The 16,973-nt window shown below is 44.0% G+C and overlaps 1 protein-coding gene across 1 annotated transcript in view; it reads left to right on the plus strand.

The window, feature by feature from the left end:
* The first annotated feature begins 2,779 nt into the window (after positions 1 to 2,779).
* ROR1 (receptor tyrosine kinase like orphan receptor 1) overlaps positions 2,780 to 16,973 on the plus strand; it is a 104,471-nt gene continuing 90,277 nt past the window's right edge. The window contains exons 1-3 of the mRNA XM_065409301.1: positions 2,780 to 2,855; positions 3,080 to 3,147; positions 4,547 to 4,586. Coding sequence (XP_065265373.1) covers positions 2,780 to 2,855; positions 3,080 to 3,147; positions 4,547 to 4,586 — 184 coding nt within the window. The remainder of the gene's footprint in view (positions 2,856 to 3,079; positions 3,148 to 4,546; positions 4,587 to 16,973) is intronic.

Raw genomic sequence — 16,973 nt, forward strand, 5'->3', positions numbered from 1 at the left:
GCAGGGGAACATATAGACATTTACTGCTATTTAATCTTTCAACAAGCTTGCTCTTCTCTGTGTTTGCTGAGATCAGAAGATGGGATTTGGTTTAAACAAACACAGACTATGTTACTGTAGGCACCTTCCTCTCCCACTCAGGAATCAAAAGTGGCTTTTTATACACATCATAATCTCTTACCTAAGAGTACAGAGCAATCTTGACTCTGTGTGGGAATCTACTGCTTCTCTCAGTGACTGCCTCCAATCTAAACACTGGTTTGTAAATTACACGCTTACACCCCTACCGCCTGGAACTTCTTCCCTGTCCAATGCATCAGATGCTTATTCCATGAAATCTTTCCTTGCTAATTCTTCATGCATAGCAGTTTGTTTTATTTATTTACTTACACAAACAGGCCAACCTGCACTACCAAGTGCCCTGTGTCTGCCACATAATGTTTGTCAATTTGGGGCAGGAACCACGTCTTCTTCGTTTGTTCTGCACAGTGCCAGTTACTATACAGTAAACCAATCCTGAAGGCCTTATGCAGCTTTTACTTCATTCTTGTGTAGGCAGATTTCCCACTGAGCAGAGTGACAACTTTCCCTGAGTAAGGATTCAGAATAACAAGTGAGGGCCCAGTTTCAAGGAGAGGAAGTATATTTATCGCCGATTGATTCTGTCAAGTAAGTCAGGTGGATGGTATGACTGGAGATGGAAGACTGCAGCGATACAAATTTATTGAATCATTACTTAAATATGGAAGGGAGTTTATATAAAGATTCTTCTCATTAAAGGAAGAAAAATTTTTTTTCGCTTACTTTGACATTCGATACTTCAGGTTGGTGAAACGTGAGGTTAAGAATGTCATTTAAATCTTTTCCTCCTGCTGACCGATCTAGGCAGAACTACCTGATGCAGAGCAGAATTTGGCAGGTATGTTCCAATAGTTTATTGGTTTCGATGGACTTTTAGGCCACAGCAGCACAAAAGGGCTGGATGGGGAAGGACCAGCAATAAAATGGTTATTAGTAAAAGAAGTGATCAGGTTATATAATTAAAATGCCTTTCTGTAGTACAGGGGTGGCCAAACCGCGGCTCATGAGCTGCATGTGGCTCTTTTACAGTTAAAGTGCAGCTCATGGAGCCCCCCACGTCCCTCCCCCCATTCTCCACCTACCAGACTGGGGGAGGGGTGGGAGCTCGGGGCTTCTGCCCTGTTGTGGGGCTTCAGTCCCGTGGGACATGACTGACTGGGCTTGGGGCTTCAGCCCTGCCAGGCACCTCCTGTGTGGCTGAAGCCTCGAGTTCCCCCTTCCCACAGGGCTGAAGCCCCGAGCCCCAGCAGGCATGCCTGGCTCTCAAACTTCTGAAGATTATTGTATGTGGCTCGGACAGTCAGTAAGTTTGGCCACCCCTGGTAGTTAGATCATCTGACCGGGAGTGAGGATTCCAGGGTTCTATTCCCAAAATGTAATGGATCTTAAGTGCTTTGCTGAATAGGGATGGTTTGAGTAATTTGGTGTGTTGGTGCCTATTAACCTACAGTGGCCACACCCTTTAACTACTCCAGATCTGTGTCCATTGAGACTCCTTGAGGTCCAGAACTGATCAGGGTGTAAGGGAATTAGGGAGCAGTTATACACCTAACTCACTGAAAGTCAGTGGGATTTGGGCATCCTGCTCCCCTTAATACCTTTGAAATTCTCCCAACCCATATACGCTTTACTCATAATCTCATCGTGTAGATTTGTCATTACATGTGTTCTGATTGCTAATAGGCTGCGTGCAGTTAAATAGATAGATGTATCAATGTGTTAAAATAAAAGGCCAGACACAGAATGAAATCATTCCAGTCTCCATGAGAAATGCTTCTCCAAGAAGTTAAAAAATGGGGAAAATAGTATGTTATCATGTGCCCACCTGCAGCAGAAATAATCCTTGGTCAGAGATGAGATGCACGGGATATATACATATATATGGTGATACACAATCTGTGGTACATTGCTGTATGTGCATGCACCCAGCAAAACTCAAAGGGGCTACATTACCCCAAATCAGTCTCAGTTAAAATATATATATATATATATATATATATATATATATATATATAAAAATCCTATGGTTACAAAGTTTAAAAGCCAGTAATGCAAGGAAACCAAGATCATGGGCTACACTCTGCTTTGTGGTTTTGAGGGAACCACATCGTTCCAGAATTCCTGCCTTCAGCATCCCAAGCCAGAAATTTTAAAGAAGATCCAATTCACTGATAACTGCGGTGAAAAAGACACTTCCACACGATTGATATTTACAATTTATACATTTTTGGAGGAAAAATAGTTCGTTTCCATACTCACTTCATTGCCCATGGTTAGTAGGAGTATTCTGATTGCTTCCCTCTAGAAAAGCCAATACACTGCTCTTGGGGGATCTGGTCCTACGAACTTTGTATATGCGTAACTCCTGTTGAAGCTTGGGGTGGTTTCACATGTGGAGTTCCTGCTGGATCTGGCTCTTCCTTTGTAACGTGCTTGAGTATAAAATACAGATAATTTTTCTTGTGCATATCTGAGGGAATGTAGTATTGGTGAGAAGAGCTGGACTGACGGTCCTGGGAGCTGAAATCCACCATCCACACAACACTTACAGCCCAGACATCAGGAATACAAGCATCTCTGCCCTGACCTGCCAGTCTGCCAAATCTGACATGGAAAGGTGGCTCACAGCGTGAGAGAGAATTCCAGCCCTTCTATTGAGTCCGTGACCTCCCTAGTTCAGTTGCTGACACAGTTACTAATGTCTGTTACTTGTGATTTCTGTGATGTAGCCATTCGGACTGAGACCACCAAACATAACATCATTATCAAGTCAGGTAACCCACAAGGAAATCCCCTCTCTGTCTTCTATACCCCCCTTTCTGTATCTTACACATATATATTTTTAGAAGCTTTTTACATAATGTCACAATCTGTTATCCGAAACCCTGTATACAACACCATTACCAACAGCAGTACATGCAGCCTCAGCCAAAGACGGTTATGTTTGGGACATTATTTTAGTAAGAAAATACACAACTTGGCAATTTTATATTTTTAGAAGGATTTAAAGAAATCTACAAACCTGAGATGGCTTCCAAAGTCATTAACTTGTGCTGGATTTTCCAGGTAATGCCCTGGACTAAGCTCAAATACAGTAACTCCTCACTTAGTCATTCCGGTTAACGTTGTTACGTTGCTGATCAATTAGGGAACATGCTCATTTAAAGTTGTGTAATGCTCCACTATTACGTTGTTTGGCTGCCTGCTTTCTCCACAGCTGGCAGCCTCCCTGCCCTTCCCCCTCCCCACAGCGCCTCCCGCCCACCAGCAGACCCTGCAGATCAGTGCCTTCCCCCTCTTCCCCCAGCCTCCTGCCCGCGGCAATCAGCTGGCTTGCGGCATTCAGGAGGGAGCGGGGAGGAGCGAGGACACGGCGTGCAGGCTCCCCCTCCCTACCCTACCTCCTGAACACCGCATACCAGCTGATTGCCCTGGGCAGGGGGGGAGCCTGTGCGCCAAGTCCTCGCTCCTCCCTCCTGCCTCCTAAACGCTGCAAGCCAGCTGATTGCTCCAGGCAGGAGAGAGGGGGGAGGAGCTAGGACTGGGCGCGCCTCTCCCCTCCCTCCCCGCCTCCTGCCCGCAGCAATCAGCTAGCCTGCGGCGTTCAGAAGGGAGGGGGAGGAGCGAGGACGCAGCGTGCGAAGTACAGGGGGAAGGGGGGGGGAGAAGAGGTGGGTCAAGGGTGAGGGCTTGGGGGAAGGGGTAGGGTGGATGGGCCAAGGGTTGAGCCCCCTGCCCCCGGCAAAGTCAGTGCCTGTGCTTGCAAGAATAGCAAGAGGAGCAGCCGGACAATCCATCCTCTTCCACTCTCTGACTCCACCACCTCAAGCGTCATACTCAGCAGTGATAATTGTAGTATTAAATTGTTTCTTTAAAATTGTTTAAAACTTATACCTGTATTAAATTGCTTGTTTAAAATGTATATAATGCCTTTTGTCTGGCAAAAATTTTTTCCCTGGAACCTAACCCCCCCATTTACATTAATTCTTATGGGGAAATTGGATTCACTTAACATCGTTTCACTTAAAGTTGCATTTTTCAGGACCATAACTACAACGTTAAGTGAGGAGTTACTGTAGTCCTAGAACAGCCACGTAATTAAATAATGTAAAGTTTCTAGTCTTGTAAAATAAAAGGCCAGATTGATTACTTCCGAACCTTTAAATAAAACCAAACTTGTTAGGACATTCATCAGGGTCACCAAAAATTAGAAGAGAATCTCTCAAGTTCTAATGAATAGTGCAGCTTCCTCTCATAGGTTTTTCATATCTCTGATTGAATCATCTGGATCTCCCCCATTCAATGCCCAGAATCCTTCAGACATCAAATGAGTCCAGAGTCCCTCTTCCAGATGTGCAGCCAGCCCCATAAAGGGTCCAGAAACTGTACATATGCACAGTTTGTCTCACAGTCCCAGAAACCCCTGTTGCGTCCACAGTGATTCTCTTGACATTCTCCTCTCTAGACAGAATGGAAACTTGTGCAGAAGGATGCTCAGCATGGAGGTATGGGGAAGACATAGAGAGGAATGGGGCTTATGGGTGAAGGTGTTATAGTTGAGCCAGAATTGTAGTGGGTTTAAGAAAAGAAACAGTAAAAGTAATTTGGGTTTGAAAGAGAGGGATGGGTCAATAGCTAGTAATGGGTAGGAGGAGAGGCATGCAGGGCATAGTTTATATAGACAAGGAACTAATAAGACACCTACCACGCATCACCATGGTCATTTTACGTGCATGTTGTAGCCCTCTCTCCAACCTTCTGTAAGTTCTTCAGGGCAGAGGCCATGGCTTCCTATATTTCTGTACAGTACATAGCACATTTCTGGTTGCTCCTGTAAAACAGATAGTTAATAAGACTTGGTCTACACTTAAAAGCTAGCTCAATATAGCTACAGCTCTCAGCGGGGAGGGGAGGAAATTCACATACACCCAGTGCTGTAGCTTTGCCGATCTAACCCCGGGTATAGACATAGCTAGGTTGACAGAAGAATGCGTCTGTCGACCTACCTATCATTTTTCAGGGAGGTGGAGTTCCTCCAGCAATGGAAACACCTCTTTTGTCACAATAAGAAGTGTCTACAGCAGCATAGCTACAGCACCATAGTTGTACTGCTGTGGTGCCGTACTGTAGATGTAACTTAAATCTGCAGAATCTCACTTTTTGGTTATAATCTTTTTCAGTCAAAGAGGAAATCCAATTGGAGCCTATTCATGTTGCTCCTTAACTGATGGTGAACTGAGACTGTGGGTCAATTTCAGCCCTAAAATAAGTGAACACAATTGATTTGTACTCTGTAGAACTTGCTTACACCTGGGCAAAATTTGCCCCACCGTCACCACCAGCTGCTGAGCCTGGTACCTATGCAGCGTTTTGGACCAGGGAACAATAAATTAGGATCAGTAATCAAAACCTATTTTTTCGTTAGGCAGTGCAGTGAGCTGCCTCTAGGTAACCAGTTGGCCCAATGGAAATACACTTTGATCAGCTTGATTTGAATCATCCTTCCTTCCCAATAAAGCCTACATTCACCTCTTGCCTAACCAGTTCTCTAAAGCGTGGCAGTTGCCACAGCTTGAAATATAATCTCTGTATATTTGTAATAGCATTAAATCAAATATGTAGCTGCTGTTTTGTTGAAATAATAAAAGAACATCAGTGGTTTATCCTTCCATTAGACTTCAGTGGCTGCAAAAGCAATAAAGATTGTACAAGCCAACTGTCTGCTTTTCTCTGCTCGTGTTGATTCCTCATGCATAAGCCATCAGCGTTAAGGTCTGTTTGTGTGACATGGACTTTATAGTGCCATATACAAACTAAAGAAGCTTACCCCTGGGTCTGATTGAGAGGCTTGATTAGTATTAGGTTTATAATTCAGAAATAACATGAGAGTGTTTTTTCACATTGATTGTTTCCTTTGGACCTTTGCCGTGCACTGTAAAATGTGCATGGAATGCAGCTGTTTCAAGAATCAGCAGTTTCTAATCTGTTCATTCTCTGCAATCTTGATGGGTCTGGGGTTGACTCCCATCAGTAAAGTCACAGCACAAGGCCTGCAGTACTTGACTACGTGACAAAGGGTGAGATTTTTAAAATCACTCATTGTTGGCCTAACTCTTCCTATTGAGATCAATGGAAATTTACTATGGGAGCTGAGTTAGGCCAATGCTGAGCATGTTTGAAAATGCCAGAATGTTGCTTGCAAATATGCAAACAAACTTCAGCTAGACTCGGACTACAACATTTGCATCTGATCTTTCCTAAAGTTTGGAGGTGTTCTGAATCCATGTGGGCCCACCTCTGAAGCATACAAGATTTCATTGTGGTTAAATCAGTTTCTCTCCATTGCTGTTCCTGAAGAGACATTTAAGTGAATGTTTCAGGGGTTTGTTTGTACAGTTTAAAGCTTTTGTGCAAATTGATTGTGATTCAGGATAGGGACAGCTGTCATTCAGTCGTCTCTATGGTGCCCCACCAATGTGTGTCAAATCTGACCTGAAGGCAATCCCTCTGGCGGTGAAAGGGAATGCAGTCTCCATGGCCTAATTCCATCCTTGGCCTCTCCTGAGGCTGCCAACAGGTGCAGATTGTTCTGGTGTGTTTTTTAATTTGGACATAATAGGCACTGCACTGAGATCACTAAAGTTCTCTCTGCGTCCACCAAACAGCCGTCAGATGGTAATGTTTAGTCACTGTGTGTCTGGACTAGATTGAACCTGGCAGTTTAGAGATGAAAAGGCTCTTCTGTTACTAATTGCCCGAGCCAGGCAATCCCTCCAGTTTCCATTTGCACTTGTGGGCTAAATTACGTCAGGTCCCTGCACAGGGGAAGACACAGGGCCAAACACAAATATAACCCCTGCATTCAGGAGAGTGCAGGGACCATTCCCTCCGGATTCCACTAGGAACACCTGGCATGCTGGAGAGGGCCAGGGAAGGGGTTGCATAATTACACACACACACACATACACACCAGCCAGTGGAGTAGGCTGACCACTTGCAGAGAAGTGAACGACATCCTGTGAAGGTGCCCAAATCCTGTGGTTCTGGAGCCTTCTAAGTAGCTACACAGAGAGTAGTAGCGAGCATCCTGTCTGCCTAATCAGGAAGTATAGGAGGCATTCTGGGAAGAGTGCCTTCCAGTGTTTCCCCTGACATCCCCAACTCAGAGCTGTGTCCCAGCTGAGCTCCAAATCAAGGTCCAAATCTGGAACCCTTACTCACACACATCATCAATGGGAATTGCAAAAATCAGACCCCTAGAGAGCAGCGGAACATTTTTTAGATTCACTCTTAAAAATGTGTGAGTCTTTTCTAATACTAGTGATTCTGCAGTTTTAGTTCCTCTTGCATGATCAATGTAGCTCAGTTCCAACTTGGCCAAAGCACCCACCTCTGGCATCAGTTAAATATTTACATTCCCCCATTTTTATATAAATTGTGCTCTCTTAGCATATGCTTACAGTATATCCTTGTATTTCAAACCTCTTTATAAATTTGGCTGTTTGTACATGAATCAATGTCAACCAATGTAAAATCCTAGGTGAGAGGTTGAGGCCATCAAATGTGCAACATATACTGCTTTGTCATAAGCAGGCAATAAGTCCTGCTGAAATGTACGCCTTGTACCAAAAGGATATGGTATAAAATAGAGTGTGTTTACACTAGGGAGACTTCTGTGTATTTAAGCTGTAATTGTTTCAGGACCATTCATTAATTCATGAGCTGACATGGGTACGTTTTTTTCCCTCCGCTACGAAAATAATCATTATGCTGAAAAAAAATGAATTTGAACATTGAAAATATTTATTGTAATTTTCTTCACAAATTAGCAGTGAGTCTAATTGTAGATCAGCTGTAGCCCTGTCCACCTCAATCATCTGTGGTCCCTCAAGCACTGAAACTCAATGAGCTACAGTATTCTACATTTGGGGTGAGGGGAATGATTTCTTGTTTATCTTCCCTATAATTGGCTAGGATTTATTTCTTTTAAATTTTTTGTGGGCAAATTTAGTGCTGTGGTGCTGACATGAGCCGGGGACAGTGCAAGTAGGCGCAAAGCACACCTCTGTCAATGCACTTCAGCCTTGGCCTGCAGGCATACTTTCTTTTCCAGTCCTGGACCTCTCCTCTGCAAACACTGCTAATTGTATCAAAGCGTGCACTGGTTTTATCAGGTGGGCAAATGGGGACTTTTCAGATGTTATGGCAGCAGAGTGACAAATGGCTGCAGCAGGAACCAAAAAGGACACACATCTGGGTGGTGGTAGGTGAGGGGAACAAATCCTTTATTTAAAATAATAAGCAAAACACTCATCGGTCCATATTGGGTATGGGCTGATGTCAATTTCAGACTAGATGTGAATTATATGGGAGTAATTTCACCTCTCTGAAACTGACTCCAGCCCATATCCAATATGGACTGATGGATGTTTTGCTTATTTTAAATAAAGGGTTTGTCCCAAAGGTGTACCTCACAGGAGCTGGTGGCAGGGCATTGTCAGTGATGGGTCCATGTTTCAGAAATTCATGCCTGCCAGAAATGTATTGAAGTATGATTGTAGACACATGTGCACACAGTTCATGTCTACAAAGACTCATTGGTGAGCTCTGAAATCATAGGCACTCGGACAATTGGCACATTTCTTTTCTCTTTTCCCTGTCTTTAAAGCTGTGGGCTGCTGGAGAATGGGGCATTTTGCTCTGAAGTGGAAATGTTAATGACCCCAATGTAAGCAGTGCGCCCAAGTTCCACAGTGATTGTGACTCGTAAATCCATATAACATAAATCAATAATGATAACCTGTAATTAATAACCCTGATGAAAAGCATGTATTAGCTCAGTATTTAGGATCACAGGAGTAGATTCATAGATTCTAGGACTGGAAGGGACCTCGAGAGGTCATCGAGTCCAGTCCCCTGCCCGCATGGCAGGACCAAATACTGTCTAGACATCCCTGATAGACATTTATCTAACCTACTCTTAAATATCTCCAGAGATGGAGATTCCACAACCTCCCTAGGCAATTTATTCCAGTGTTTAACCACCCTGACAGTTAGGAACTTTTTCCTAATGTCCAACCTAAACCTCCCTTGCTGCAGTTTAAGCCCATTGCTTCTTGCTCTATCCTTAGAGGCTAAGGTGAACAAGTTTTCTCCCTCCTCCTTATGACACCCTTTTAGATACCTGAAAACTGCTATCATGTCCCCTCTCAGTCTTCTCTTTTCCAAACTAAACAAACCCAATTCTTTCAGCCTTCCTTCATAGGTCATGTTCTCAAGACCTTTAATCATTCTTGTTGCTCTTCTCTGGACCCTTAGAGTACTTAGAGATAGAATAGACCTGTTAAATGATTGGTAGGTATGTCCTCCTCCCAGGGAGTGATCTAGCGCCCCTGACAGAACATATGTTCAGTAGTAAACTGATACTACATTTGACCTTAACCAAAGGCCACGTTTCTAAAAATATCTAAAGTAAATGATGATATATACATGCCATAAACAAATCTGCTGAAATACATCAAGGTACTTTTACAGTTATGAGTATTGTGTGTGTGAGTATTGTGCAGCAGTTACAATTGGTTTTCTCCGATTGCTAAATAACTGACTGAATATACCCTGACTCTAGTAGCTTTTATGGAATCAGGTTTAAAAAAAAAACAGATTTTTTTTAGCTGCAAAGCCTCATCCAGCAGGTAAAACTTCCAGGACAGGTGTTCCTGGGGTCATATTAAGTGCAGTGGGCCAAATTCTGCCTTTACAGTCCATCTTGGGGCCAAATTCTTCTCCAGTGTAACTCCATGGAAGTCATAAAGAATGAGAAAGCAGACCTGTAAGCGATTAGGCTGGGGTGTTAAGTGCATTCAGCACGTTGGTTTCCTGTGCATAGTCCCCAGGACAGACAATTTTGTGATGCATCATCATAAACAAACACTACAATTCATCCGTCACCCAAAACAGTAGCTTTAGGCATTATTGATGGTTGATTGTAAAGGTTCATAGGTAGAAAGGTTGCTTATTGTATACATAATCATGACAGGTCCAGTGGCACTGATAAGATGCTCTGATAGATTTAATCTGATGTGGTGTAAATGGAAGTTTGTAACAATTAGCCATACTGCACTAAATTAGAACATCTTGTTGTGCTCCTGGTTTTAAGTGTGTTCTCTTGATTATATTTATATTATAAATCCACAGAGCTGGAAACATACGTATCTATTGAAAGGTTTCCCTATGTAAAGTTAGTTATTGATATACCCCACACCTACACAGCAGATAAGTAGTAGATAGATATGTTAAACATTTTAAATCTTAGCATTTTGAGCAAAATTAACCATTTGAAAGCTTCCAGACACCACTGTCACATCATCTCTTTTCCTGTCTGGCCAAAATTATACGAATGGCTTGAGTGGTTCTTGAATCCTATTAACTTAAACTCTTCTTTTTTAAAGACATTTGCTGGATGGAGGTATCGATCCTAAGGCAGTGATACTCTTTGAGGACAATAGTTGCCAGCTCTTCAGTAGGGCTAGTAAAGCATATCTGTCAAGACTTGCTTGTGCAGGACTTTGGCTAAACAAGCATTTGCGCTTAGTTCAACAACAGCATAGGAACCAGATGGGAAAAGGGGACCTACTGTAACTTTGACATTTTGCGGAGAAATGCTGTGGTTCGAAATAGCTCTTCAGCTCAGGTCTGTTCACATCCAGTAGAGGATTATATGGGACTTGTATGCTTTTCTCTTTCAGAATGTTTAAAGGGACATGATCAAGGTTAGCAGGCCTAACCTCACCCCTTCCTGTGCCCAAGTATGTACATGGAAAGTAGAGCCTTTTGCCGTGAAACAACTTACTTTTTAAAGATTAACTTTGCTATAAATGAGGTTTGCTGCATTTTTGCATACCAGAGTGCACAATAGAAGGGGGGGGGGAGAGAGCATGTGCTAGAGGGGCACAGTGATGCCCTCCCCCCCATTGGCCAGCTAGCCAGGAGGAGGAGAACTGATTGGTCCCTTGCTCTCCCCTTTCATTAATTTAAACCACAGCCAAGGCCATGAAGGCTGGGTGTCTTCCTTAGTTATCTCTCTGCCATCTCCTTTTCTGTCTTTCTGCATTCTCTTCACCCCCTCTTATAGATGCAGAAAATAAGGCACAGCACGGAAAGGACTAATTAATTTGGTCACAGAGGCAGAGCCAGGGGTAGAACCTGGAGTAATTTGTGGTGTTGTCCTCTTTCTAATGGACCAGTCTGTCCACACCCACTCAGTGGGCCTACTCATGATATTGAGCACTACAGTGTGAGTAATTGTTGCTCATGACAAGAGAAAGGGAGGAGAGTGTGTGTGTGTGTGTGTGTGTGTGTGTGTGTGTGTGTGTGTGTGTGTGTGTGTGTGTGTGTGTGTGTGTGTGTGTGTGAGAGAGAGAGAGGGGGGGGGGTAACCCTGTGGTTTGAGTTCAGAAGGAGATTTATTTAACTTACAAAGTTTAATTGATCACAAAGGCTCTTACAGGGTTGACTTGTGTGAAATTCAGTCTACACACATGCAATATATTAATCAAATCAGACATTAGCCAACTTCTCTACAGGGAGTATATTTGAACACACCTTACTTGGCTTCCTATCAAGTGTGTATCTGACTGTAGTGATATCTCATTAACCAAAACCAACATTTTAATGAAAGTAAAGGTTTTAGCAGATGTTTATCTTGATATATAAAGGTAGATTTCTTCACTAATTTGAAATCATTGCATTTATAGATAAAATCTTAATGGTATAGTGGTTCTTTCGAGTGATCATAATCCATAGGTTGGCTTTTTTATAAAAAATCAGCTGCTGATATAGTTAAGATTTAAAGCAGGATATAAGAAAAAATAATTTTAAATACTGAGATCCAATAATGGAGGATTAATTTTTAAACTCTCCTTTCCATGTACAAATGCTGAATAATTTTTTTTAAATGGCAAGAGTGAGTGCACTAAGGCAGTTCGATACCCCAGACATATACAGGGCCGGCTCCAGGCACCAGCTTACCAAGCAGGCGCTTGGGGCGGCCACTTCGGAGAGGGGTGGCACGTCCAGCTGTTCGGTGACAATTCGGTGGACGGTCCTTCACTCCTGCTCGGAGCGAAGAACCTCCCACTGAATTGCCACCGCAGATCGCGATCACGGCTTTTTTTTTGTTTGTTTGTTTTGTTTTGTTTTGTTTGGCTGCTTGGGGCGGCCAAAACCCTGGAGCCGGCCCTGGACATATACCAGTATGTATTTTTCTCACACACAGCATAACATCTTTGATTCAAAATCCAATTGAGAATCCTATGTACGTGATGGGACTATTCAATTCTAGAACATCTTTAACATAATCCAATCTATACCTCAGGAACCTCAAATTCAGACAAATACAGGTCAGAGGAGCCTATGCTCTATTAATGATAGTGGTAATATAATCATAAAAATATGTCTAACTGGTGTACTGTAAAATCCCAAACCTGTAAAGACTTAAAATCCTGCATAACTTTGTCAATAGAAATAGTCAATGTGTAAAGCTGAACATGTGCTTAAGTGTTTGCAAGACTGAGGCTAAATCCATACACCCTCATCTGCATGCATACCCTTCTGGGCCTAGATCATGTGAAGACTGCAAGAGTGGTTGTATGCATCTTAGATGTTCATTTGAATTCAGTGGGAATACTCACCTGCATACGTTATTGTGAGATCTCGCAAATTTCTGGAGCCAGCTATGTCTATGAAAAATATTAAAATAACTGAGTGGTTACTGATTTTATTGTCCCCAAACTCCCTTATGCTCTGTTCTCCATTTCAGACACTCCTGGAAAGTTTTCAGTACCTGGGAATCCAGATAATTTCTCAGATCTCGAGTATGTTAAGGCCCAGTTATTCCCTGATCACTTACAGATAAAGAGATTTAGAGGAATGGTTTTTCCTACTGATTCTGTGGATTAAACTGAACTAGATGGAAGTAGTTCCCAGACTACTTTATTTATTTCACCCCATCCCAGGAAATACTTCTACAAAGGAATCTTCTGGCTTCCATCAAGAGTTTTCTAAATATATTTGGAGAGGAGAGAAAGCCAGGATCCAGATTAACAAACTTTGGTTAAGAAAGAAGAGTGGAGAAGGCTACTCATTCCTAATCTAATATTTTTAATGCTTCTGCATCTGAAGGCATATGGATAGGTGGACCAGGTGGAACAGAAAGTAATTGTGATAGGAAGAGCAGGTTTGTCCTTAGGTAGCTTTGATCAGTCTCCCATTCATGACTCAGGCTATGTCTACACTAGCACTTTTGTCGGTACAACTTATGTTGCTCAGGAGTGTGAAAAAACACCCCCATGAGCAAGATAAATTACACTGACGGAAGCACCGATGTGGACTGTGCTATGTTGGCGGAAGAGATTCTCTCGCCGATGTAGCTATCACCGCTCATAGGAGGTGGTTTAATTATGTCAACGGGAGAGCTCTCTCCCATCAGCATAGAGCGGCTACACGAGCGATCTTACAGCAGCACAGCTGCATCACTAGTGTAAATATGGCCTCAGTTACCTCCTTCCGTTAGAAACCGGCTGGCAGCACATCTTTGAAATTTGGCCTACAGCTTAAAACATCCTGTGTTTTGCAGGGTAGATATCTCTCCTCCCACCTTGATTTACAGCAACCCTGGCTTCCCCAGTCAGACCTTAGAGTGGTATATTCCACCATGTCTTATGGAATATTTTCTTAGCTACATTGTTTTTTTATGTATGTACTAAATGGTTGTGTATTCCCACCACATGTAGCTGCTCTGCATGTTCCTTTCCTTCAGATAAAATATTTACTTTAAACAGTAGTAATATTTTGCTCATAAATAGCATAGCAATTTTATTCCTGGGCTATTGAAGCATTTTACCCTGACCCAGGAAGCAAAAGACCCAAGAGGCAGAAATGTCTTTTAAAATTTGGCTTACAGTGAAGCCTATGCTGAGCAACCATCCAAGAGACGAGCTAATGAGAGCCTAGCACTGCTGACTTTACACCAGGGCCGGCTCTAGGTTTTTTGCCGCCCCAAGCAAAAACAATTTTGCCGCCCCTCCCCACCCCACCTCTGGGCTCTCACCCCCACCCCACCCGCACCCCCTGCCGCCCCAGCCCTGGGCTCTCCCCCTCACCCGCCCCCCCTGCCACCCCAGCGCTGGGCTCACCCCACCAGTGCTGACTCCGCCCGCTCCCCCCTCGCCTCCAGCCGGTCTGGCATTGGCAGGGTCGGGGTAAGCAGCGGGGCTCCCGGGCCGCGCCTCAGCCCAGAGTTCCTCCAGCCAGGGCTCCCGCCTCCAGGACCGGCTGGGACCTGGGAGGGCAGAGCCGGGGGACCGCCCGGCAGGGGGCTAAGGAGCTGGGGCAGGGTAGCCCCAGAGGGAGCGGAGCCCCGGAGAGCGGGACACGGGCCCTGCAGCACCCCTCCCTCTATGGCCCCGCTGCTGCTTCTGGCCGCCCTGCCGCAGTCCCTGGCCAGCTCGGGCCGCTTCGCCCAGCCCTGGCTGCAGCGCTGGGGGGGCGGCCGCCCTGCAGCATCTGCAGGCGACTCCGTGTGCCCCGAGGGGCGGCCCCCAGCCCGAGTGTCCCCCGCTAGGAGCCTGCCTGGCCCAGCTTCAAGGTGCAGGCACTGCTCCCCCGCGGCGCGAACCACAGCGGCCCCAGGGCGACGCGCTGCTGCTGCCAGAGTCGGCTCAAGGCTTTTGCCGCCCGAAGCAAAAAAAAAAAAAAAGACGGCCAGAATGCCACCCTTGAAAATGTGCGGCCCCAAGCACGTGCTTGGTTTGCTGGTGCCTAGAGCCGGCCCTGCTTTACACTACTCACTCCTCACCATAGATAGACAGGCCAAGTGACACACACCTTGCAGACGTGTATATGAAAGATTGGTCGCTGGATTCTCCGTCACCCGGTACCCTGGGGGAACATGCATTAACCTGTAAGCCAGCTGCCTATGAGTTCTTGTTCTAGATTTTTTTTTTACTCCTACTTTGGGTGAGGCAAGTATTGTTCACCCATGTTACAGATTAGAAATTGAATGGTCACACTAGATCATCCTGGAAATAGAACTCCACCTTGTAATATAATAGACACAAGTCACATCCATTCAATCATACTGCATTTTAAAAGGAATGGGCCAAATTATGTGCTAGTGTAGTCCATGCTAACACAGAGTAGCTTTTTCCCCCCTGTAGAGGCTGGGCCACATATAGAGGTTTGAGTTCACTGCTGTCTCTGTGATGGTGAGTCTGGTTCCTTAGCTCAAGTGGTAAAAGCCCATGCTTTAAGACCGTGTTTCCAGGTGCAGTCCCTGCAGACAACCTAAACCGGGTATTGTTACACTTGGCTGTTCTGTCTCTGACCCCTGGACTGCTCTGTTCCCAGATGCAGAAACAGAATGCTGATTCATAGATTCCAGTGTCCAAAGAGACCATAGTGATCATCTAGTCTGACCTCCTGTATATTGCAGGCCATAAAACTTCCCCACAATAATTCCTAGAGGAGTATCTTTTAGATAAACATCCAATCTTGATTTCAAAGTTGTCACCATGACGTTGGTAAGATGTTCCATTGGTTAATTACTCTCACTGAATTTGTCTAGCTTCAGCTTCCAGCCACTGGTTGTGTTATACATTTCTCTGCTAGATTGAAGAGCTCATTATTAAATATTTGTTGCCCATGTACATACTTATAAACCGTAATCAAGTCACCCCATAAACTTCTGTGTTAAGCTAATACCCAGCATTCTAAAGGCTATCTCACAAAAAGTGGTGTAACCCACTGGTAAAGTATGTCTTGGGTCTGCCTGTGATGGGTGGTCCTCATAGATAACAGCCTGTTTCCTCCACCAGTTACTCCTGTAGGTCAAGTGAAAGAGGATCTGAAGGTTGTGAATTCAAAACTTGCTGATGACCCTTATTGGGAAAATATACATTAATGTGAGGATAGTGAAATTGCTGAAATGCTTTTGAATGGCAAAACATTTTATTTAGAAATGAATTTCAATCTTGTGTTGGTATTTAGTATTTTTGGCATCTTTAGTGCTTATATTTGCTTAATAGGGGTAGCTGTTTCTGTTACGAGTAGGGTTGGTTGTAGGCAGTTGGTTGTAGTGTTTTCAGGAGACCGAGAGAGATGTATGGGAGGTTTTGCCTGTTGGTGCAGAGTGGAAGTTGCTATCTGGGTGAGCTCTGAAAAGGTCAGAACTTGATTTAATAAATTTGGTGTTGCCAGTTCTTGTGACTTTTTTTTTTTACTGCAAATTTCATGATATTTGGCAGTGTTCATAAAGCCCTAGTTCCTGGAGATACGTGATTATTAGAGAATCTCAGCTTTCATTTTAACAGTAAGTTTCTAGCTCTTTTGATTGTTGAGCAAAGCTTGAAAACATGACTGGAATGTGCCCCGAAGTCTCAGAAGCCAGAGGGCAAATACAAACCCTCAAAAATTAGGTCATATATCTCGTGAGTTTTAAACCAATCTCATGAGTTTTGTGGTGTGACACATGATTTTTGAATGCGTGGGGGTGGCAATATTGCCTTTCCAGAAAATAAGCCTTATTCTCAGAGGGTGTGTAATATTAGCACTGCTTGAGGGACTGGATACTTCAGGGCAATGCTAATGAGCTGCAGCACTTTTCATTTGTAGATCACCAGTTTGAATTAGGCCATCTCAGGAGAAATTAAAAGCTGTTCCTATCTAATGGATGACTGGCAATCTCTACATGAGATGAGTTGGGTGATTCACAGTTCCAACTCCCACATCATGAACTGAGCACCACAGATTTGCACTAATTGGCAAACCCAGAAAAGCAGCCATGGAGACTGAACTATCACTTCTACCCCAGAGGAGGCCCCATGCCCATCAGAAGA

The sequence above is a fragment of the Emys orbicularis genome, chromosome 8 (assembly GCF_028017835.1).
Source record: "Emys orbicularis isolate rEmyOrb1 chromosome 8, rEmyOrb1.hap1, whole genome shotgun sequence".
Lineage (NCBI taxonomy): Eukaryota > Metazoa > Chordata > Testudines > Emydidae > Emys > Emys orbicularis.